Here is a 19,677-nt window from a genome sequence, read left to right as displayed (position 1 = left end):
ACATGTAACTCCCATCCACTTTTTGCACTGAACTGATTCTCACGTGCAAGGGGTATGAATGAACACGTGTGTATGCGCAAAGTACCATCAAGATGCAGCTGACTTACGGTGTCCCCAGCAAGATGTTTCCAAAGCATGTGAGAAGCAGAGGAAGTTTTGCCTTCCTCTGCAGAGCCTTCCTTGGTGGTCTCCCACCCAAGCACTGACCCCGCTGAGCTTCCAAGATCTGCCGAAATCAGGCTATGCCATGGTGCCTTGCCTCAGGCATGAACATACATTCCACCTATATAAGGGAGCACGCAATGTGATTGTGTACAACATAAGATCTGCACAAGGTGGGGGCTGGCGTTTCCATGAAGCTGTATACTGTAGGGCTCTCTTTAGGGGAAAGTCGAGTTCCAAATTATATGGAGAGAGCTACACATACTGTTGGACAAGGCTTTTTTTGAGCAGGAACACAGTTCAGGCTGGCTTGGCATCAGGGGGGGGGGGGGAATGGCCTAATGGCAAATGAGTTCCTGCTGGTTTTTTTCTGCAAAAAAAGGAACTTATATAAGCAGACCAGAATCACTCTCTGAGAACTGTGTGTGAATATGATAACTAACCGTTTGCTTACAATATTCAAAGGTTACATATATTAGTGCAGAGGTGTCAAACATGCAGTTTGGGGGCCAAATCAGGCCTCCAGAGGGCTCCTATCAGGCCCCCGAGCAACTGGCTGTCATCTACTTCCTTCTCCCTATATCTTGTTTCCTTCTGCATCACAGCTTGCTTTGTAAGGCTTGCTCAATTGCACAGGAGCTACAGAGCAAAACCTCTTTTTTCTCCATTGGCTGAGACTCCTCCCTTGGGGAGGAAGGGGAGAGGAATAGCTGGCTTTGCTAGGCTCTCTCAAATGTACAGCAGAGCTACTGAGCCAAGCCTCCCTTCCTTCTATTGACTGAGGCTCCCCTCCCCCAAGATCCCTGAGGAATGAAGGAAAGAGCCAGAGCTTCCTTTGCCCGGTTCCCTGGATCCCATTGTATAAAGAAAGCATCTTTAAAACCAATGAGTGCTAATGTTTTAAGCATGTTTTGAGTTTTTAAAAAATATATTTGTGTTTGTCTGTGTCCTTTATTGGTTCATATCTCTGCTACCTAATCTTAAATAGGTACACACATGGCCCGGCCCAGCATGGCTCAGCCCAGCTCAACATGGCCCAGCCCAACAAGGTCTCATTTATGTCAGATCCGGTCCTCATAACAAATGAGTTCGACACCCCTGTATTAGTGGCTTCCTTGGTTTTTAACCACAGACTGCCTCCCCCAGTATTTTGAACCTTACTGCTCTGCATTTAGGGATATGGAGGCATAAACTGAAAAAGTCAATGCAATAGGGAAAGAAGAACAAACCAGCATTACGTAGATATAATCATTATTGCTCTAAGCAGAAGGATAATGCAGGAACAGGCTATTCTGATGGCGTACAGCCAGGCCTCAGATTCAGTGGGAGCTTACAGAAGTGCAGCTCCTGAACCTTTCTGAGGGTTCCACCTCCTTGTCCATTGAATAGTAGGTGCCATTGCATAACAATCCCTGGACGAGCTCCACCACCTATTTTTCTACAAAATGACCCCTGTGTACAGCTATATCTGTCCTGGCCTGGATTGCCCAGGCTAGCCCAATTTTGTCAGATCTTGGAAGCTAAGCAGGGTCGGCCCTGGCAAGTATTTGGATGGGAGACCTCCAAGAATACCAGGGTCGCTACACAGAGGCAAGCAGTGGCAAAACCACCTCCGAACGTCTCTTGCCTTGAACACCCAATGAGGTCACCATGAATCAGCTGTGATTGATGGCAAAAACAAAAAGGTTGTTGTAACGCCAGACGTAGCAAATGAGAGAAGGGTGCTCTTTGCCCACTGAAGCCTTTCCTGTCTTGGGCAGTGCAAGAGGGTGAATTTTTTTGTCTTTTGATGGGGAGGAGTGAATTTTGGACCTGATCATGTGCATGCTTTAAGTTAACATAGGTCCAGGTTTTCAGTGCAGCCTAGGCACTGTGTCCAGTGGAGCTTACTCCCAAGTAAGCATGCAAAGGATTGCAATCTTTGATCCCCAACAGCCCAGGAAACCCTTTTGAAAAATTAGCTGAGCCAGATGGTGGTGAACTGTGGTCCTGGCATAGTGGAGTGTTCATAGTGGAACTCAACATTCCCCCCGCCCCACTCTGGGACTAGGCATTCTTACAGAACAGCTGGTCTGGGAAAGAGAGGGGAAGGTGTTTCAGGGCTGCACTTTCATACATGCAGGCAGGGCTTTTTGAGCAAGAATGCACAGGAACACAGTTCTGGCTGGCTTGGCATCAGGGGGTGTGGCCTAATATGCAAATGAATTCCTACTGGGCTTTTTCTACAAAAAAGGCCATGCATGCAGGACACAGGAAAGCGGGAGTGGGGGTGGGTGGAATGGAAGCAGCAGCAGGGAGCAGAACAAAAACAGATGTTTGCAGATCTGGTCTCAACTGTTCTTGCATGCTTGCTGATGCTGTTGCCGTAGCAAAGGTGTGTTTTTATACTCCCATGTAGATTCAAACTGTGATCTTCATTAGAGAGTGAAAGAGGATAAGAGGCAGGAAGGAGACTTTCAGTTGGGGAGGACAGAAATCACAGGAGATGTGTACGGGGTGGGGGAGAGATGAAGCACGGGGCCTGAAGGTTAATAGCAGCAGGACTCTAATCCAGAGAACGGGGTTCTATTCCCCACTCCTCCAAATGAAGCCAGTTAGGCCAGTCACGGCTCTCTCAGCCCACCAGCAAGTCTAGCTCGCCACCTAGTTGTACATAACACTAGAGAATTAGAACTTTGGCTGCCGGACAATCCTTGGATTTCCTGACTGTATAATACACACTGCCATATGATCGTTTTTATTATTCTGCAGGAAAACATGATTTTGTTTCTTTACATTCTATTATGTTAGAAATATTGTCATCCAGGGCTTTTTTAAAAGCAGGAATGCAGTTCTGAATGGCTTGGTGTCAGGGATGTGGCCTAAAATGCAAATGAGTTCCTGCCGGGCTTTTTCTACAAAAAAAGCCCTGTTGTCACCTGTTTGGAAACGGCAACCAAACAACACAAACTCCAATCAACAGAAAACCTGCCACAATCCACTGAGAAAGTCAACCTGAGTTGAAAGTTTAAAAAGGATTGTGTGAACAGGCAGGGGTGGAATTCTAGCAGGAGCTCCTTTGCATATTAGGCCACACTCCCCTGATGTAGCCGATCTTCTGAGAGCTTACAAGGCTCTTTTTTGTAAGAAGAAGATGAAGAGGAAGATGAGCTCTCGGAGGATTGGCTACATCAGGGGAGTGTGGTCTAATATGCAAAGGAGCTCCTGCTAGAATTCCACCCCTGTGAACAGGTCACTGTGCACAATCTCTTCAGTTTGACCTCTTTGTTCCAGAAAACTGGAGCACAAACTCACCCTGACCTAGCTTTAAGCACAATCACCAAGCCATTTCAGGGTGCTGCTGGTTTCGTTCCCCGCCTCCCCAGACGTCCAGACGCAGCTCTGTACTAAGACACCGGAAGCCTTGCATGTGGCTCTTCAGCTATGCTAGGAATCTACCTGCTCTCAAGTTCCCAGACTTGTCCTGGCATGGCGAACTCTACTTAGGCAACAGCATTGAATCAGCAATGTCATGCGCTTTCTCAGATATTCCTGGAATTTTGTCTCCCCTCAACACACTAGGATTCCACAGAACCACAGGCTTGCCAAAGAGATACCTAAAGATGTACCAGGCATGCACTGTGGGCCTTACAACAGAGTACATTTTTTCCATAGGTTATGTTTGAGTTCCCTGCTCTGACTTCAAGCAGTGAGGTTCCCACTGAGAAGTCCATTCCCAAGTGTGCAAGGACCCTGGTAACACATGAGGAAAAACAGCTTCAGCATTTCCCACTAGTGTTGCCAAGTCTAATTCAGAAAATACCGGGGGCTTTGTAGGTGGGGCATTTCCTTATTCCCCAGCAGCTGGCTGCACTTCCACTTCCACTCTCTCTCTCACACACACAGACGCACATAGCAGCCAAAATAAACAGAGTTTGGAAGCACACAATTTGTGGTCTTACTGGGGCAATTTACTCATCATGGGAGTTGTTGACTGCTCTATATTCCACCCAGTTCATCAGACTAACACAAGGAAACCAGAGGTTACTATTTTAATGTGCAAACAGCTTCTTAAGGGACTGTAAGACAAACAGAGGTTCCAGGCTCCTTCCCTTCCCTTCCAGCAGGCATGTTGTTCTGCAGGCTCACCCTGCCCCCATTCAACCTGGCTCAAAGATTTAAAGGCACACACACCTTTCTAGAAGCAAGCTGTTCCCAGCATCTTCTGAAACCTTCCAAGGTTTGAAGGGATATGGAGGTTGTTGGGGCGGGGCTATTCCTCACACAACATTGGGAAGCCTATTCCCCACACAACATTTTCCTGATCTGAAATGGTCCTAGATGCTGCTGTTTGCCCTGCTGGGGAAACCCACTTGTGACCCATCAGTAAATGTTCAGCTCTCAACAGCACAAATAGTGTCCTTGGGGCTGCCTGGGAAAATGGCATGGCTGAGGGGAGAGGCTTAAGTCCCTTCTCCCCAGGTGCTGTGGTCCTGATCCAAAGCTGAATTGATTCCCCCTGCAGGAAACCCAAAGCTGATCTCTGACTGAAACACCTCAGGCCCAACCAAGGGAGGACATGTGGAAAATATCATGCGCAGGTCGGCCCGAAGAATTTCATTTGGTCCTTTTCCCATCAGTGCGTGGCAATGATAAAATCAATTTTTAAAAGTTTATCACTATGTGTCCTACTATACTGATATATCTTCAGAAATTCAGCAGGAAAGCATCAGAGCTGGGGAGTTGGCACCTCCCCACTTTGACCAACTCAGCTATCTTGTGACAGGTAACAGGTTCCCATTTTGGGATCTGCTTGAGGTTGATTTGTTCAAGATTATGCTTCTTGTAGAGGTTCTTAAAATGCTTCTCCCAGGAAGTGGATAATATGGGAGTTACAGTGTTGTTTTGTGGCTTCAATAATAGTGTAACTAAATACCAGAGGGACATATTGGGTTTCCCTTTGGCAGCTGTAATTATCGCCCATAAAAATTTCATAGACTTCTTATAGTGATATATACCTACAACCAGGGCTTTTTTTGAGCAGGAATGCACAGGAATGCAGTTCCGGCTGGCTTGGTGTCAGGGGGTGAGGCCTAATATGCAAATTTCTACTGGGCTTTTTCTACAAAAAAAGCCCTGCCTACAACCAAGAGTCTAGAGCAGCTCTAGAAAGCTCTGGACAAGGCTGCAGGGGAATAGCAGCTGTAAGAAGAAACAGCATCAGATGTGGGCAAAGGGGTGCAGAGACCTACACCTTCCCATTCATACTTTCCCCAAACCCACTTTTCATATGATCATTTCAGAAAGGTCATACTAAAACAGGTTTGGGGAAACCCACCACGAAGGTGGGGAAAACCTGGAAGGGGTGAGTGCATGACAGTCTTGTGTGGTAGCCCTAAAAGGGATAAGTGCAGTTTTGGAGGCAAGGCCAAGCAAGAGCTCCATAGGGAAGTCACCTTAGTTAAGAAAAAAAAAGGGTGACATGATAGATCTAACAAATGATGCATGTCGTGGAGAACATGAAGAGACAGAGAAGCTGTTCCTCCTTTCCCAGAGTATTAGTACTCAGCATCATGCTGTTAAAACTGATCAGTGGTAGACACTGATTTCCAGGCCTAATTTTGGGCAGGAGCTCACAGGAGTGGAGCTCTGGAACCTCTAAATTTTATTGTGCTCTTTCTTTCTTACCCCTCCCCCCAAAATAATTGCTTCTGAGCTCCATTGTTCAAACCCCCTGTGAGAATTTTGCTGAACTCTTAAGATTTAACACTTTCAAAAAATTTTCACCACAAAAAAAGGGAGAATAACTAAAATATATAAAGCAGGAACATACAGGAATGCAGTTCTGGCTGGTTTGGGATCGGGGTGTGTGGCCTAATATGCAAATGAGTTCCTGCTGGACTTGTCTACACAAAAGCCCTGAAGAAGTCAGATGGAAATCTTCATCAAGCCACTGTGGCCACATAGGAAAAAGTAATTTAAAAAGTATGATGGGAGTAAGACTCTCTTATGACAATTATAATTCAAGAAGCATTTTAAGGTAGATGCTGAGCTGATATAATTTACTACACTTTCCAGTGATGTCAGGGGTGTGTGGCATATCCAAATGAGTTGTGCTAATGAGCGTCAGGATCTCTTTTTCTACGAAATGACCCCTGCTGATTTCACATAACAAATAGTTGATCTACAGGACTCACTGCCACAAGATGTAGCAATTCCCATTGGATTTAAAATGCAGACGGACAGGTTTAGGGGCAGGTCTGTCATTAACTGTTATCATGGCAGCTGCCAATATATCAATGTTCCAGATTTTTGCCTTCTTCTGGGCTTGGAGCAAGGGTCACTGGGTGTGTGTGTATAGAGGGGAGGCACTTGTGAATTTTCTGCATTGTACAGGGGTTGGACTAGATGATCTTGGAGTTCCCTTCCAACTCTATGATTCTGCAATTCTAATAGCTGAATGAGACCTGCAAGCTCAGAGGCAGAATGGCTCCCATTGGCAGATGCTGAGGGCAGTCTGCTGGCAAAGGCCATTGAGGGCAGACCTTGCTTGTGGGCAGCCCTGTGGCATCTGCTGTTAGAAACAAGGGGATCGGACCCCACGGAGCGTTGTTGCAGATGGAAGGAATTTCTGTCTGCAGAAGGCACCTTCCTTGTTGCCCCCTCTTCCACTGCAATCCAAAATGCCCTCTGAAACGCTGCTTTTGGGAGACAAGAGATCCCCCCCAGAACAGCATGAGGAAGAAATCAAATGGGAAGAAGGAATCTGTTAAAACTGTCCTTTCATCTCTGCACAGAAATTCTTACACTGGATCAAACCCGGAAAGCTGGATCAAATGGACTGTTGGTCTGATTCAGCAAGGCTAGTCTTATGTTCATGCCTTGGGAGAAATTGCTTGACATGTCCTCTGTATACGGGAAGCATCACAATGTCTGCATGTACTCCAATGCTAGCTCAAGATTTTCCACAAATACATTATTACTTGAAACCAAACATTCCCCCTTAACTCCGTGGTTACTAGACAGCTGAACAGGAGTGCAGAAGGAGCTGGATTTCAAAGTGCTGTTAGCTATTGCTGGCTCAGGAAAAGGCTGCAATAACTGTGCATTCGGAAATGACCCCAAAGAGTACCAGGAACTACCAGAATCCCAGTTTAAGAATCATGACAGTACATCCCACAACACTCCAAAGCCCAAGACCCACTCTGCTTCCCATACTCAGCTGTTTTGAAGTTATCCTCAAAGACTTCACGGGCCTCCTCGTAGTTGCAGACTTCCTCTATGCATTCGTGCTCCAGATTATCTGGCACAATCAGCTCTAAATCCCAGTGGTTGTAAAGGAGTGTGCGGCTCAGGAATTTGTGTGCAGCAGAGCCATCCAGGAACACTAAGAAGGAAAGAAATTGTGATTATCCTAGGCTCCATGGTAGACCAAGAATTTTAGGGTCAAGAAGATTCCGAGAAATAAAAGTGGGCTACAGGGGATTACAGTGCAGAGCTGCAAACTAGATTGGTACATGGGTGTGAGGGTCATAAGTGTGCATACAAGGCAGCTACAGTTATCAGATCAAATTCTGCAGATGGGGATATCAAATTGCATCCGCTCCTTCCATATATCCTCCAGCTGATATAAGACAGATGACATAGCTTCAATGTAGTGGGTCAATTCAACAGAAAGAATTCAGCAGGGCCGCTGCAGCAGAGAGGCCACAGATTGACAAATGTCGTCTGCCTTAGCTGAAGGCCCTGTGGAACAGCTGTCTTACAAGCCCTGTGGAATTGCAACAGTCCCAGCAGGGCCCTAATCTCCAATGGGAGCTTGTTCCACCAGATAGGAGCCAGAACAGAAAATGCTCTGGCCCAGGTTGGGCTTCTTTCGGGCCAGGGATCACTAGCAAAAGCTCTCTGGCGAGGTATATGGGATACATAAGGTTTTTACTGATTTACAGGGCACAGTCTTCCCTTTAAGGCAGTGCTCCTATGCGATTTTCTGGTACTTGGAAGCTCAGTGTTTTGTTCCTAGGCAATATAATGCTTCTCACCCCTGCTACATAGCACATGGATTATGACATGTGGAATGCAGATCAACAAGTCTCAGGTGTCTCAGTTTGCTAATACCTGTGACGAGCAAGTCGATTAACCATGAAAGGGGCTGTGGAGGGCAGTTTGAGCTGCTCGTGGTGGTCAAAGTTAGTGGGCAAGGCACCTGGAGAAATCCCTCCTCGGGTTTTATCAGAACTTCCTGCATAAGGCGAGCTAAGAGTCCTCTATGAGAGCTTGTCCCACTTCCATATACAACTGTTTTCCCTGCCCTTTTGTGAGAAATTCCCTTCATAGCATCTAACTTCTGATTCGCACAGTCTTTGGAGGTTTTGAGCAGATCCACCTGTGGGAGATGGGCAGCAGGGCTGGCAGATCCATGTTGCAAAACTACTAGAGATTTGGGGATGGAGCCTGGGGAGAACAGGGACCTCAACATGGTACAATGCCAACCTCCAAAGCACCCATTTCTTCCAGGGAAACTGATCTTAAAAGTCTTAAAATAATCTTAATTCTGGGGCATCCCCAGGTCTCACCTGGAGGCTGGCATCCCCAACTGGAGCACATGCTGATTCAAACAAGAATATGGGTACCCCAATCTCTTGCATGCAAGTATGATGTCATACTCAGACTGAGTGGGCTGAAGCTAAATCCTACGAAGACAGAGGTCCTTTGCTTGGGTCGCCGCGGCCTGGGGGGGGGGATCCCCCTGCCAGCTTTTGATGGCGCGCCGCTGACGGCGGCGGACAGGGTCAGGAGCTTGGGGGTGCTGTTGGAGCCTTCCTTAAAGATGGAGGCTCAGATAGCAGCCGCTGCCAAGTCCGCATTTTTTCATCTTAGGCAGGCAAGGCAGCTGGCCCCCTTCCTGGAGCGCGACGACCTAGCAACAGTGATCCATGCTACGGTCACCTTGAGGTTGGACTACTGCAATGCCCTCTACATGGGGCTGCCCCTGTCCCGGACTCGGAAATTGCAGCTGGTGCAGAATGCCGCGGCCCGGCTGTTATTGGGTCTCCCAAAGTGGGGACACATTCGGCCGGGTCTTCGGACTCTGCACTGGCTTCCAGTGATATACCGAGTCCGGTACAAGGTGCTGGTTATTACCTTTAAAGCCCTATATGGCCTGGGACCTGCCTACCTGAAGGACCGTCTCTCCCCACATGTTCCCCAGAGAGCACTGAGGTCAGGAACACAAAATCTCCTCACTATCCCCGGGCCAAAAGAAGCCCGCTTGAAATCCACCAGAGAAAGGGCTTTCTCCGTTATGGCCCCCACATGGTGGAATCAGCTGCCGGAGGAGGTGAGGGCCCTGCGGGACCTGGTTCAGTTCTGCAGGGCCTGTAAGACGACCCTCTTCCAGCTAGCTTACACCTAGCTAGGATGAAAACTCGATGTAACTTGGCCAGCCATCTGTTTATATGTAATTGAAATGTTACTGGGGAGGAGAGCATGGCTCAGCGGTTTGCATGTAGATTCAAGGTTCAGTTTCTAGCATCTGCAGTTAAAGATGGCAGGAAGGAGGTAGTTGGGAGAACTTCTACACAGTGACGCTTTCCTGTGGAAGCCCCATAATTGCTGTGGCTGCCAATGCAGCACCGAGGCAAAGGGGCTTTCGGATGGTGGATTTCCCCCATATTTTTCCAGTCCCTGTGGTTGCCATTCTCTTCCCACACCAGTAGGGGGCCTTTTCAAAAAAATTTTAACCCTGCAAGTGATATATTATATCTATATACATCAATTACCAGGGCTTCAAAAAAGAACCTGTGTGGCATGGGGAGGGGATGGACAGTATGGACTGGGGCAGGGGAAAGGGCTGCCATGTGAGCAAAACTGTGATTATATTTTTCCTGTTTTTAAGCATTAACATCAGCATTCAGCACTTTATCTATTGCACATCCTTCTGTACTTTATAGGAAGTCTACCCTACTTACGTTCTAAGCTATTGATCAATCAATTGTCTAACTTGGGAATTTAATGAATTTTTAGATTTTAATCTAGTAGTGATATTAGTTTCTTGCCTTAGTGGAATGTACTGTATTTAAATTGGAACTCTTAATTACTACTTGCATTTTGAATTTTAGCTAGCTAATTAATTGGGTTGATTAAACCAGGGGTGGGTGAAGGAATTTGGGGGATGGAAGTCAATATTAATTGGCTTGTTAGTATAAATTAGTAGTTGGGATCAATTTAAATTTTGTTAAATTTTGTTTAAATTATTATCAGTTATATTTAGACAACGAGATGATTTAGTGAGCTTAGTAAATAAGTAGATCTCCAGTGTGAATTAGAATCAGGGTTGTGTGCACGTGTTAGCTAGATCAGCACACAGAGAGCCATATCAGGGTCAGGGACTCTGGCCATATGGGGGCGGGGGAAGTATGGCGGTGGGGCCAGGTTTCAGGATTTTGGAAGAGATTGGAGATACGGAAATGCTTGGATCTCTTCCCAGCTACATCCCATCCCTAGACATGTTGGTTGTAAAAAAAGGTAAAGGTAGTCCCCCGTGCAAGCACCAGTCATGGGATGACATTGCTTTCACAACGTTTTCATGGCAGACTTTTTACGGGGTGGTTTGCCATTGCCTTCCCCATGTTGGTTGTGGGGCTAGGAATTTTTACCCAACTCCGACATTGATGTTGATCAATGCCAGATCTATCAACAATAAGACCTACACTAGAAGAAGGAGGAAGAAGATGACTGCAGATTTATACCCTGCCCTTCTCTCTGAATCAGATTCTCAGAACCACTTACACTCTCCTTTATCTCCTTCCCCCACAATAGACACCCTGTGAGGTGGGTGGGACTGAGAGAGCTCTCCCAGAAGTTGCCCTTTCAAGGACAACTCCTACAAGAGCTATGGCTAATCCAAGGCCATTCCAGCAGGTGCAAGTGAGGAGTGGGGAATCAAACTTGGTTCTCCCAGATAAGAATCTCTGCACTTAACCACTACACCAAACCGGCTCATGGAGACTACTTCATGGAGCAACAGATAGATCTGGCATGGGTGATGGAAATCTGGGTGAAACTGTCACCCTGAAGCAACTTGCCCCACCTGGGTTTTCGGTCCTCCACCAATCTTGGACAATTGGAGGGGGGTTGAAATGCTCCTTCATGATTCTTTTTCTTTCAGGGCACTCCCTGTGCTAAACATAGCTGGCATGGAATGTGTCGGCCTGATGTGGGAAGCCGAGGAGAGTTTGACTGTCTGAGTGGTGTACCGACCGCCTAACGCACCCCCAGACAGCCTGCCTGCCCTGCTGGATGTGGTATCGGCCTGAGCATTGGACTTCCCCAGGCTTTTAGTCCCGGAGGATTTCAATTTCCATGTTGACAATGCAGCATCCTTGCAGGCTCAGGACCTAGTGTCATCCATGGAGACACTAGGACTCAGACAAATTGTATCGGTTCCCACTCACCAGGCCAGTCACACACTAGACGATCTTTGGCGCTGGGATAACAGCAGATCTGAGAGCCACTGATGTGGTTCTGTGTTCAGATCATTGTGCCCTAAAAGTCCAGCTGGACTTGTGGCCCTCCTCCTGTTTAGGCGGCGAGTGGATTTATGTTTGTCTGCAGAGCCAAATGGATCCTGAGCAGCTTTAGGAAGCTCTGTGGGATCCGATGCCCCCTGGTGAGTTGTTAGATGAGCTAGTGGAAGACTTGTATTCTTGGCTCTCCATGGCTATTGGCGATGTCAGGGGTATTTTCAGCCAAGCCTAAAGAGGCAGTGGTTCACCCACTTAAAAAAAAATCTCTGGATCCACTGATCCTAGCCAATTACCACCCAGTTTTGAACCTGCAGTTTCTGGGCAAGGTAATTGAGAAAGTGGTGGCGAAGCAGTTTAATGTCTTCCTGGAGGAGACATCAGTCCTTGATCCCTTCCAGTCTGGTTTCTGCCCTGGTCATGGGACAGAGATGGCCTCGGTCGCCCTCACAGATGACCTCAGAAGGCATCTGGATCAAGGTGGATCAGTGCTGCTGTTGCTTTTAGATCTATCAGCAGCGTTTAACACGGTCGATTATGACCTAATGGCCCACCACCTTGCCAACACTGGAGTTCAGGGGGTGGCCTTAAAGTGGTTTTCCTCCTTTCTCCGTGGTCAGGGACAAAGGGTGGCGGTTGGTGAGCAGATCTCTGTGCGGCTCCTGCTGGAATGCGGTGTACCTCAAGGAGCCATTCTCTCATCAATTATGTTTAACATCTACATACACCCCCTTGCTCAGATTGCCCAAGGTTTTGAGCTTGGTTGTCATCAATATGCGGATGAAACCCAGCTGTTTGTTGATTGACGACCACCCAGACTCCGCCTTGGATCATCTGACCTTGGCCTTAGAAGCTGTGGCAGGTTGGTTGAGGCAAAGTCAACTGAAGCTTAATCCAGCTAAGACGGAGGTCCTGTACCTGGGCCGGGGGAGGGGGGATTAGGGTCGGACATTCAGCTCTCAACCCTGGACGGTGCATCTCTTGTGCCGGCACAGAAGGTGAAGAGTCTAGGAGTGACGCTGGATGCCTCACTTTCAATGGAGGCACAGGTCACAGCGGTTCCTTGGTCTGCTTTTTATCATCTTCAGCAGTCCAGGCAGCTTACACCCTACCTATCCTCCCAGGACCTAACTACAGTGATCCATACGACGGTCACTTCCAGGTTGGATTACTATAACTCGCTCTATGTAGGCTTACCCTTGAGATTGATCCCGAAACTCCAGCAGGTGCAGAATGCAGCAGCTCGGCTGTTGATAACAATGCCTATCTAGGCACACATCCGGCCAGCGCTGTGTCAAATGCACTGGCTACCAATTGAGTAACAGATCCTTTTCAAGGTTTTAGTTTTGACTTTTAAAGCCCTAAAGGGCTTGGGACTGACATATCTATGAGACTGCCTCTCACCATATGTGCCCCAGAGATCCGTATGATCTTGCACATAACATCTGCTGACTGTCCCTGGTCCGAAGGACGTCCGACTTGCCTCAACCAGGGCCAGGGCCTTTTCATCCTTGGCCCCAGCCTGGTGAAATCAGCTCCCTCTAGAGATCTGGGCCCTCACGGAATTGTTACCTTTCCTTAGGGCCTGCAAAACAGAGGTATTCTGCCGGGCTTTTGGCTGAGGCAGTGGGTGTCTTATTACATCGGCTGGACCGATGTTGCAATACCACCTCTGCTGTAATATTAATTTTATTTTACTTACTGTTCTAGACTCTCAGAATATACAATATGTGCCCAGCTGAGCCACCATTTATAACTTATTATGATCTATCAAACTGTATTGTTCGCATTGATCTGGTTTTGTTTTATACTATTTTTAGAATATTGTTATCTGCTTTGAGCCTGTTTTGGGGAAAGGGCAGAATATAAATTGCCTAAAACAAACAAACAAACAAACTGGGGGGGAAATCCAGACTTTTACATCCACATAGCAACCATCCAGGCTTCGCAGTGATCTCTCCCAAATTTTCACAGCACAGTGGGTTTGAGAAAGATCACAGAAAATCCAGAGAAAGCCTATAAGGCAGCATGGCTGGTGTGTGGGAGTAGGCCAAGCAGGTGGCTGCCTAGGGCGCCACCTCTCCCCATGTGCAGCAGGTGTGCTCCTTGAAGCCTTCCTTCCCCAATGGAAAGCAGGCTCCATGGAGTGCAGACGCTGCCAAGCCAGTTTTCATTCCCTGGGTCTGTTACAGACCCAGGGAACACGAAAGCGGACAGCACCTGCACAGTGTGCTCCTCGGAACCCGGCAGGGATAAATTAACCAACTGTAAAAGCTGAAAAAGAGCCAATTACAGTTTCTAAAAACTGGCTCCTGTTGAAGTTGTCTGCTGCCCCTCCTCCTGCCTACTCTACTTTAACAGAGCCAGAGCCATGGGGTAGAAACTATAGGTCAGGTAGAGCATCTTTCTCATATGCACAAAGTCTTGCCATCAGCTAGAAGGATCAAGTAGTATTCTCACAATTTTTATTGCTTAATCTCACAATTTTTAAAAAAATTAAAATTTAAAATTAAAACCTGTAAATTAAAAATGCAAATAGTTTAAAGTTTCTTCATTTCTTCTACAGGTTTCTGTTTTTTAAATTTTTAGAGGGAGGCGCTAGCAGACAGCTTGCCTAGGGCACCAAAAATCCTAGCACCGGCTGGGGCTTTTTTTGAGCAGGAAGGCACAGGAACACAGTTCTGGCTGGCTTGGCATCATGGGGTGTGGCCTAATATGCAAATGTATTCCTGCTGGGCTTTTCCTACAAAAACACCCTGTGTGAAATGATGGTCATGGCAGGGAGTATGGCCTAATATGCAAATGAGTTCCTGCTGGGCATTTTCTACAAAAAAAGCCCTGCTATGAAGTGCAAGAAGACAAGATGGCCATCTGACAGCAATCTGGTTATTAGGTTTTAAAGTCTGGATTTTAATAGTAGCTTGCTGATATTATTGTATATTGATTCTATTGTGTACTCCATCTATGGAAGCCACCCTGAGTCCTACTTGGAGGGGAAAGGAGCAGGTTATGTCAAATAAAATAAAATAAAAATTGCCATGCTTCCTAGTTACCTTCATTCTGCTGGTCCTTAGACAGCCTCTGGAGGGAGCCAGCGAGACTGAGCATTACAGCTTGGAACAGCAAGAGCAGCACTGGAGGATACCACATAGCAGTCCCTGAAAGTATAAAATATTGTTGGCAAAGAATTAAAAGGTGTACTTAGACACACTCTGGGAAGCCACTTCCTCTCCCATATTCAGACTATCCAATCCGCCTTCATTCACTTTTAAAGATGAATTTGATGGAACTTAACATCTGGAAAGTGTGTTTACATCCAGAATCAATCCTCCATTGAGACTTTCCTTGGCAGTGAATATGGGAAGAGGCCCAGAATGTATTTGATTTGAAATCACCAGCATTTGAGTCTCTCTGGAGTAGTTGACAAAATTTAGTACAATTGCAGCTATTTCTTCACGTGGGAATGAAATCCCTGGATTTTATAGCATGTAGGCCACAAAAACACAAGTCAAGTAAATGTGTCCGTCTATAACATTCTGTAAGACTCAGCATTGTTTTTACCAGATTCAACCGGATATAATTTATGAAAGCTATTTTGGGATTACTATTTAGATGTGGCATGTAGGGCAGCGGAAAGATTGTGGCCTCTTCAGTCAGATCCTGATTGCCTCCAGATACTTCCCTCCTTAAAATCCAGGGCAATCCTTCTATGAATCTTGCACCACAACCCACACAGAAACCACATAAAGCTCAGCTGTCTACATCCTTATGAGCACCAACCACCTCCTGGAGATGTTTCACCAGTCCTCTTATTTACATACAGAGGAAGTTAACTGGAGATCACAGTCAAGGTTAACTGGAGATCACAGTCAAGGCTGTTGTTGGGACTCCCGAAACGGGAGCATATATGGCCGGGACTACGTGAACTGCACTGGCTGCCGATTATATACCGGGTCCAGTACAAAGTGTTGGTCGTTACCTTTAAAGCCTTATATGGCCGAGGACCTGCCTACCTGAGGGACCGTCTTTCCCCATATGAACCCCAGAGAGCACTGAGGTCAACGGGGAAAAACTTAATGACTATCCCTGGGCCGAAGGAAGTTAAATATCAGAGCACCAGAATACGGGCCTTTTCGATCGCGGCCCCTACCCTATGGAACCGACTCCCCGAGGAGGTGTGGGCCCTGCGGAGCCTTGAACAGTTCCGCAGGGCCTGCAAGACCATCCTTTTTAAATCAGCATATTCGGACTGCTAAGAAAAATGGTAATTAAAGATCCGCCAATGCGGTTCAAAGATCTATACCGCAGTATAATTGTATCTACTAGACTGGTTTTTAATTTAATGTTTTAATGTTTTATTGTTCTATAATGTAATTCTAATGTTTTATTTATTATGGTGTGTTTTTATGGATTGCTGTTAGCCGCCCTGAGCCTGCCAAGGTGGGGGAGGGCGGGATATAAATGAAATTAATAAATAAATAAATAAATAATAAGGTTCCAGGATTCTGTGGGAGGGGGTAAGAGCAAGGCAAAGAAGAGTCCCAATTCCTGGTAGTGCATTAAAGCAGAGGTCTGAAAGCTAGAAGTCCAGGGCACAATGTTCAGGTGGAGGCAGGGTGCGTAAAGAACAAAGAGTGTTGATCTTACCTCTTTATTGTCCCTACATAGCTTAGCAGATATGAGGCTAAGATACAAAACAGGAAGTCTGACTTTTGAGTTTGTTATGGGAAACTGAAAACTAATTCCCATAAGAGGTCAGGAAACAAAACCATAATACCATTGTCATAAAGTAGCTGTTGCCAAAATGGGGTCGTCAACCTGACGCGTGCTGTTCCAATTAACAGGCGAGGCACTCAGTTGAATAGGAGAGGGAAACTTTATTTGAGGAATAAGGGGGATACAGAGAGACAAATCAATCCCACCAATTCTGCTACAACTTGCCTGGAGCTGGGGTGGGCTTTTATACCCACACATAGGCAACTTTTGTTTACACATGCGCAAGCTGTATTTCTGTCCCCCTAGCTAACTTCTGCATGTCAGCAAGCATGCACATAAGCTTCTTATCTTATTTGAAACATACTGAAGGCCCTTTGTTCCTTTACCCTCCTCCCTTTCTTGGTCAGCATCTTCTTAGAATAAATGTCTGTTTCGAATGCTCCAGACTCCAGAGAACTGTGACAAAGTTCATGTGGTTGGGCAGAAGTACTCAGAATGCACAACTTCGGCTTGACTTAAAGCTAACAAAATGGCATTACTCTTGCTCATCACAGCCATTCTTAAAGATTAGCTACTTCTTTAAGTGCTCAGAAGCTGAGACATTCTTCAGCTGTTTCCAGAAATCCACCTCTTAGAATACCAGCCACACAGTGAGCATTCCTTCCTACCATGGACTCATTGAACAAGTTAATGATTAACAGCCCAGTCCTATGCATGTTTTCTCAGAAGTTGGCCCATTTTGTTCAACAGGGCTTATTCAAGGCTGGCAAAGATGTTGCATGAACTCAGGAGGGTCTCTCCCAGAATCCTTACTAATGGGACAGAGGATGACACAGTGCCCTTCTCAAATTGCACGCTGTGTCACCTGAAAAATTGCCTGACTGCCTTGTGGGCAGACCTGCCTGGAAATTGCAGCCTTACAGTACAATCCTAAGTAGAGCTACACCCTTATGAACCTGATTATTTCACTGGGCTCAGAAGGGGTGCAATTCTGTTTAGGATTGCACTGTAAGGAATATTTGTAGCATTGTCCAAATTGAAAATCAACCATTTCCCCATCCTTACCAGATTAGCCCCAGCAGTTCACTTTAAACCTGCTCTAGCCTCAGCAAAATTTCCTACCAGATTAACACCATAAAGATGGGGGGGGGGGGGTGGCATTTGGGGAAAGATCACAATATTGAGAAATGAGCACTTATAGGCTGAGTGTTGAAAATGAGCCTTATATCATCTTGTAATTGTACTAACAACTCTGTAAGGTGGTTAGGCTAGTATGATCACCTTTACGCAGTAGATTGAGGGCCAGGCCTAAGGACATGTACTGAATTTATTTCAGAAGCAAGAATTCAGCCTGGGGGCTTCAGCCTCTTGGGGAGCAAACCTAAGCAGTTCTAATCCCATTTTATTCAGTGGCACTTGGGGGGGGGGTGTGATGGAAAGTACCATCAAGTCACAGCTGATTTATGGTTTCCAAGGCAAGAGGGTTTCCAAGGCAAGAGGGTTTCCAAGGCAAGAGACATTTGGGGGTGGCTTGCTATTGCCTGGCTCTGCGTCATGACCCTGGAATTCCTTGGTGTCTGGTCTCCCATCCAAATATTAGCAGGACTGACATTTGAGGATCTTAGTTTCTGAGATCTGACGAGATCAGGCTAGCCTGGGCTATCTAAGTCCGATGGCACTTTACCATCAGGAAATTCTCCCTAGGCTTTCCGCTCTAGATGCTACACAGCTTCAGTTTATGCTGGCTGATTTCTTTTAAATTTGATCTACTTCATTTGCACTCTGCCTTTCTTTTTGATAGTCAAAGACAATTACAGAATTATGGGACCATGCCATTACACAGTATTGTCCATACAACAAGACAAAGAAGCTAAAACAATGTAACGCATAACACAACAATGCCAACAAAATAAGATAAGGCTTCTGCTTTCTGTTTCCACAAGCATTAATGTGAATTAGAATAACCACTCCAGACTATGTTCTCAAGATCTTCTAAACATGGAAAAATTTGCTCACATCTTTCACACAAGCAAATTTGGAGCAGCATGGTAAGGAGGTCTAGTGCACTAACTGAATTCACACTGAGTCTTAATAGTCCTATTGTGGAATGATGCTGAAATTCACACTGCCTATTTTACTTCTAGCTCCTGATAGAAAGAAACCTTAACAGCCATGGGCTAGATCCAGAGATTAATATAATCCTGCTGTCATTCTCTTTTCTGTTTCAGTCCCACAGCATCCAAAAACCAAAACCAATGGGTAGGATCCAGCTTTCACTCAATCTCACCCAATTCCTCTACTTGCTACAGTCCCATATGGCTTTTGCCTATCCAGGTCCCAGCACAGCCTTTTTATATGGATAAAGGGGACCCCATCTTCCTTTTTCACCAGCAGAAAACCAGGTTGGATCAACTTAATTAGGAAGGGGGCACCTCTTGGAAAACAAAATGTTAAAAGGAAAGGTCTGGGAGCTGCCTGCATGCTGAGCTGCCAACTCACCTGTGCGGAAATCGTAGGTGTAAAACAGGTATGCTGGATAGTCGTGCTGGGCTGTTTCCAATAGCCCTGGCTTCCCCCTCTAGAAGGTCAAATGTCAGCTGCTAAAAGAGACTCTGCATGTTGAAGGCTGAAAAGAAAAATGATATATCCTCAGTACTTTGTGTTCGAGGGAGAGTGCTGGAAAGAAAGCAAACACCTGCCAGGTTGAAAGCAGGAGCAGCCGAAGCTACAGTTAAAAGTAGGAGAGGCAGGTGAAGCGAAGAGAAGGTAGTGTGTAGGAGGAGTCTGTCTGTGGGCAGGTACACTTGGGTTTCCAAATGTCCAGATGGCTCCTCTACACACGCACAAGCACAGACGGAGACTGAGCTGGCACTAGAAACATATTTTCTGTTTCCCTTATCACTCCACAGGTCCCAGGGCTTTGCAAAACAGGTTCTTCAGCTCCTACCCAGAGAAAAAGGGAAACAGGGAAATCTGTCTTCTCCAGATTCTCTCGTTTCTGATGCCAGTTTAGTGGAGGTGATCGCTACATACAAATTTCAAAGCCCCAAGGAAATCTAAGGAATTTATGGGGGCATAAGTTTCCCTGAGCATGAGCCCACTTTATCACTGTCATGATCGTGTAGGCAGTGATAAATTCTGATACTGCACATTTTCTAAGAGGGTACAACAGGGGTGTCCTCTAAAAAAGGGAAATTTGCAACACCCAGTGTACAAATATTCTCTAGGTCTGAAATTAGAAGCTGGAAACCATGGCTATATTCTCTCCTTCTTGGATACTGCGTTATCATCCCTC

General features: G+C 46.2%; 1 protein-coding gene across 1 annotated transcript in view; it reads right to left on the bottom strand.

Annotated features, from left to right (window-relative positions):
* Positions 1–19,137, bottom strand: part of PRRG2 (proline rich and Gla domain 2) — a 36,850-nt gene extending 17,713 nt beyond the window's left edge. Inside the window, exons 1-3 of the mRNA XM_060255605.1 lie at positions 18,882–19,137; positions 14,720–14,824; positions 7,365–7,528 (exon numbers count right to left, since the gene is read on the bottom strand). Of these exons, the coding sequence (XP_060111588.1) occupies positions 7,365–7,528; positions 14,720–14,816 (261 nt within the window). The 5' untranslated portion in view covers positions 14,817–14,824; positions 18,882–19,137. The remainder of the gene's footprint in view (positions 1–7,364; positions 7,529–14,719; positions 14,825–18,881) is intronic.
* Positions 19,138–19,677: the final 540 nt, after the last annotated feature.

This window comes from Heteronotia binoei, chromosome 15 (assembly GCF_032191835.1).
Source record: "Heteronotia binoei isolate CCM8104 ecotype False Entrance Well chromosome 15, APGP_CSIRO_Hbin_v1, whole genome shotgun sequence".
Classification (NCBI taxonomy): Eukaryota; Metazoa; Chordata; class Lepidosauria; order Squamata; family Gekkonidae; genus Heteronotia; species Heteronotia binoei.
This window is presented reverse-complemented; position numbering and strand designations above follow the sequence as displayed.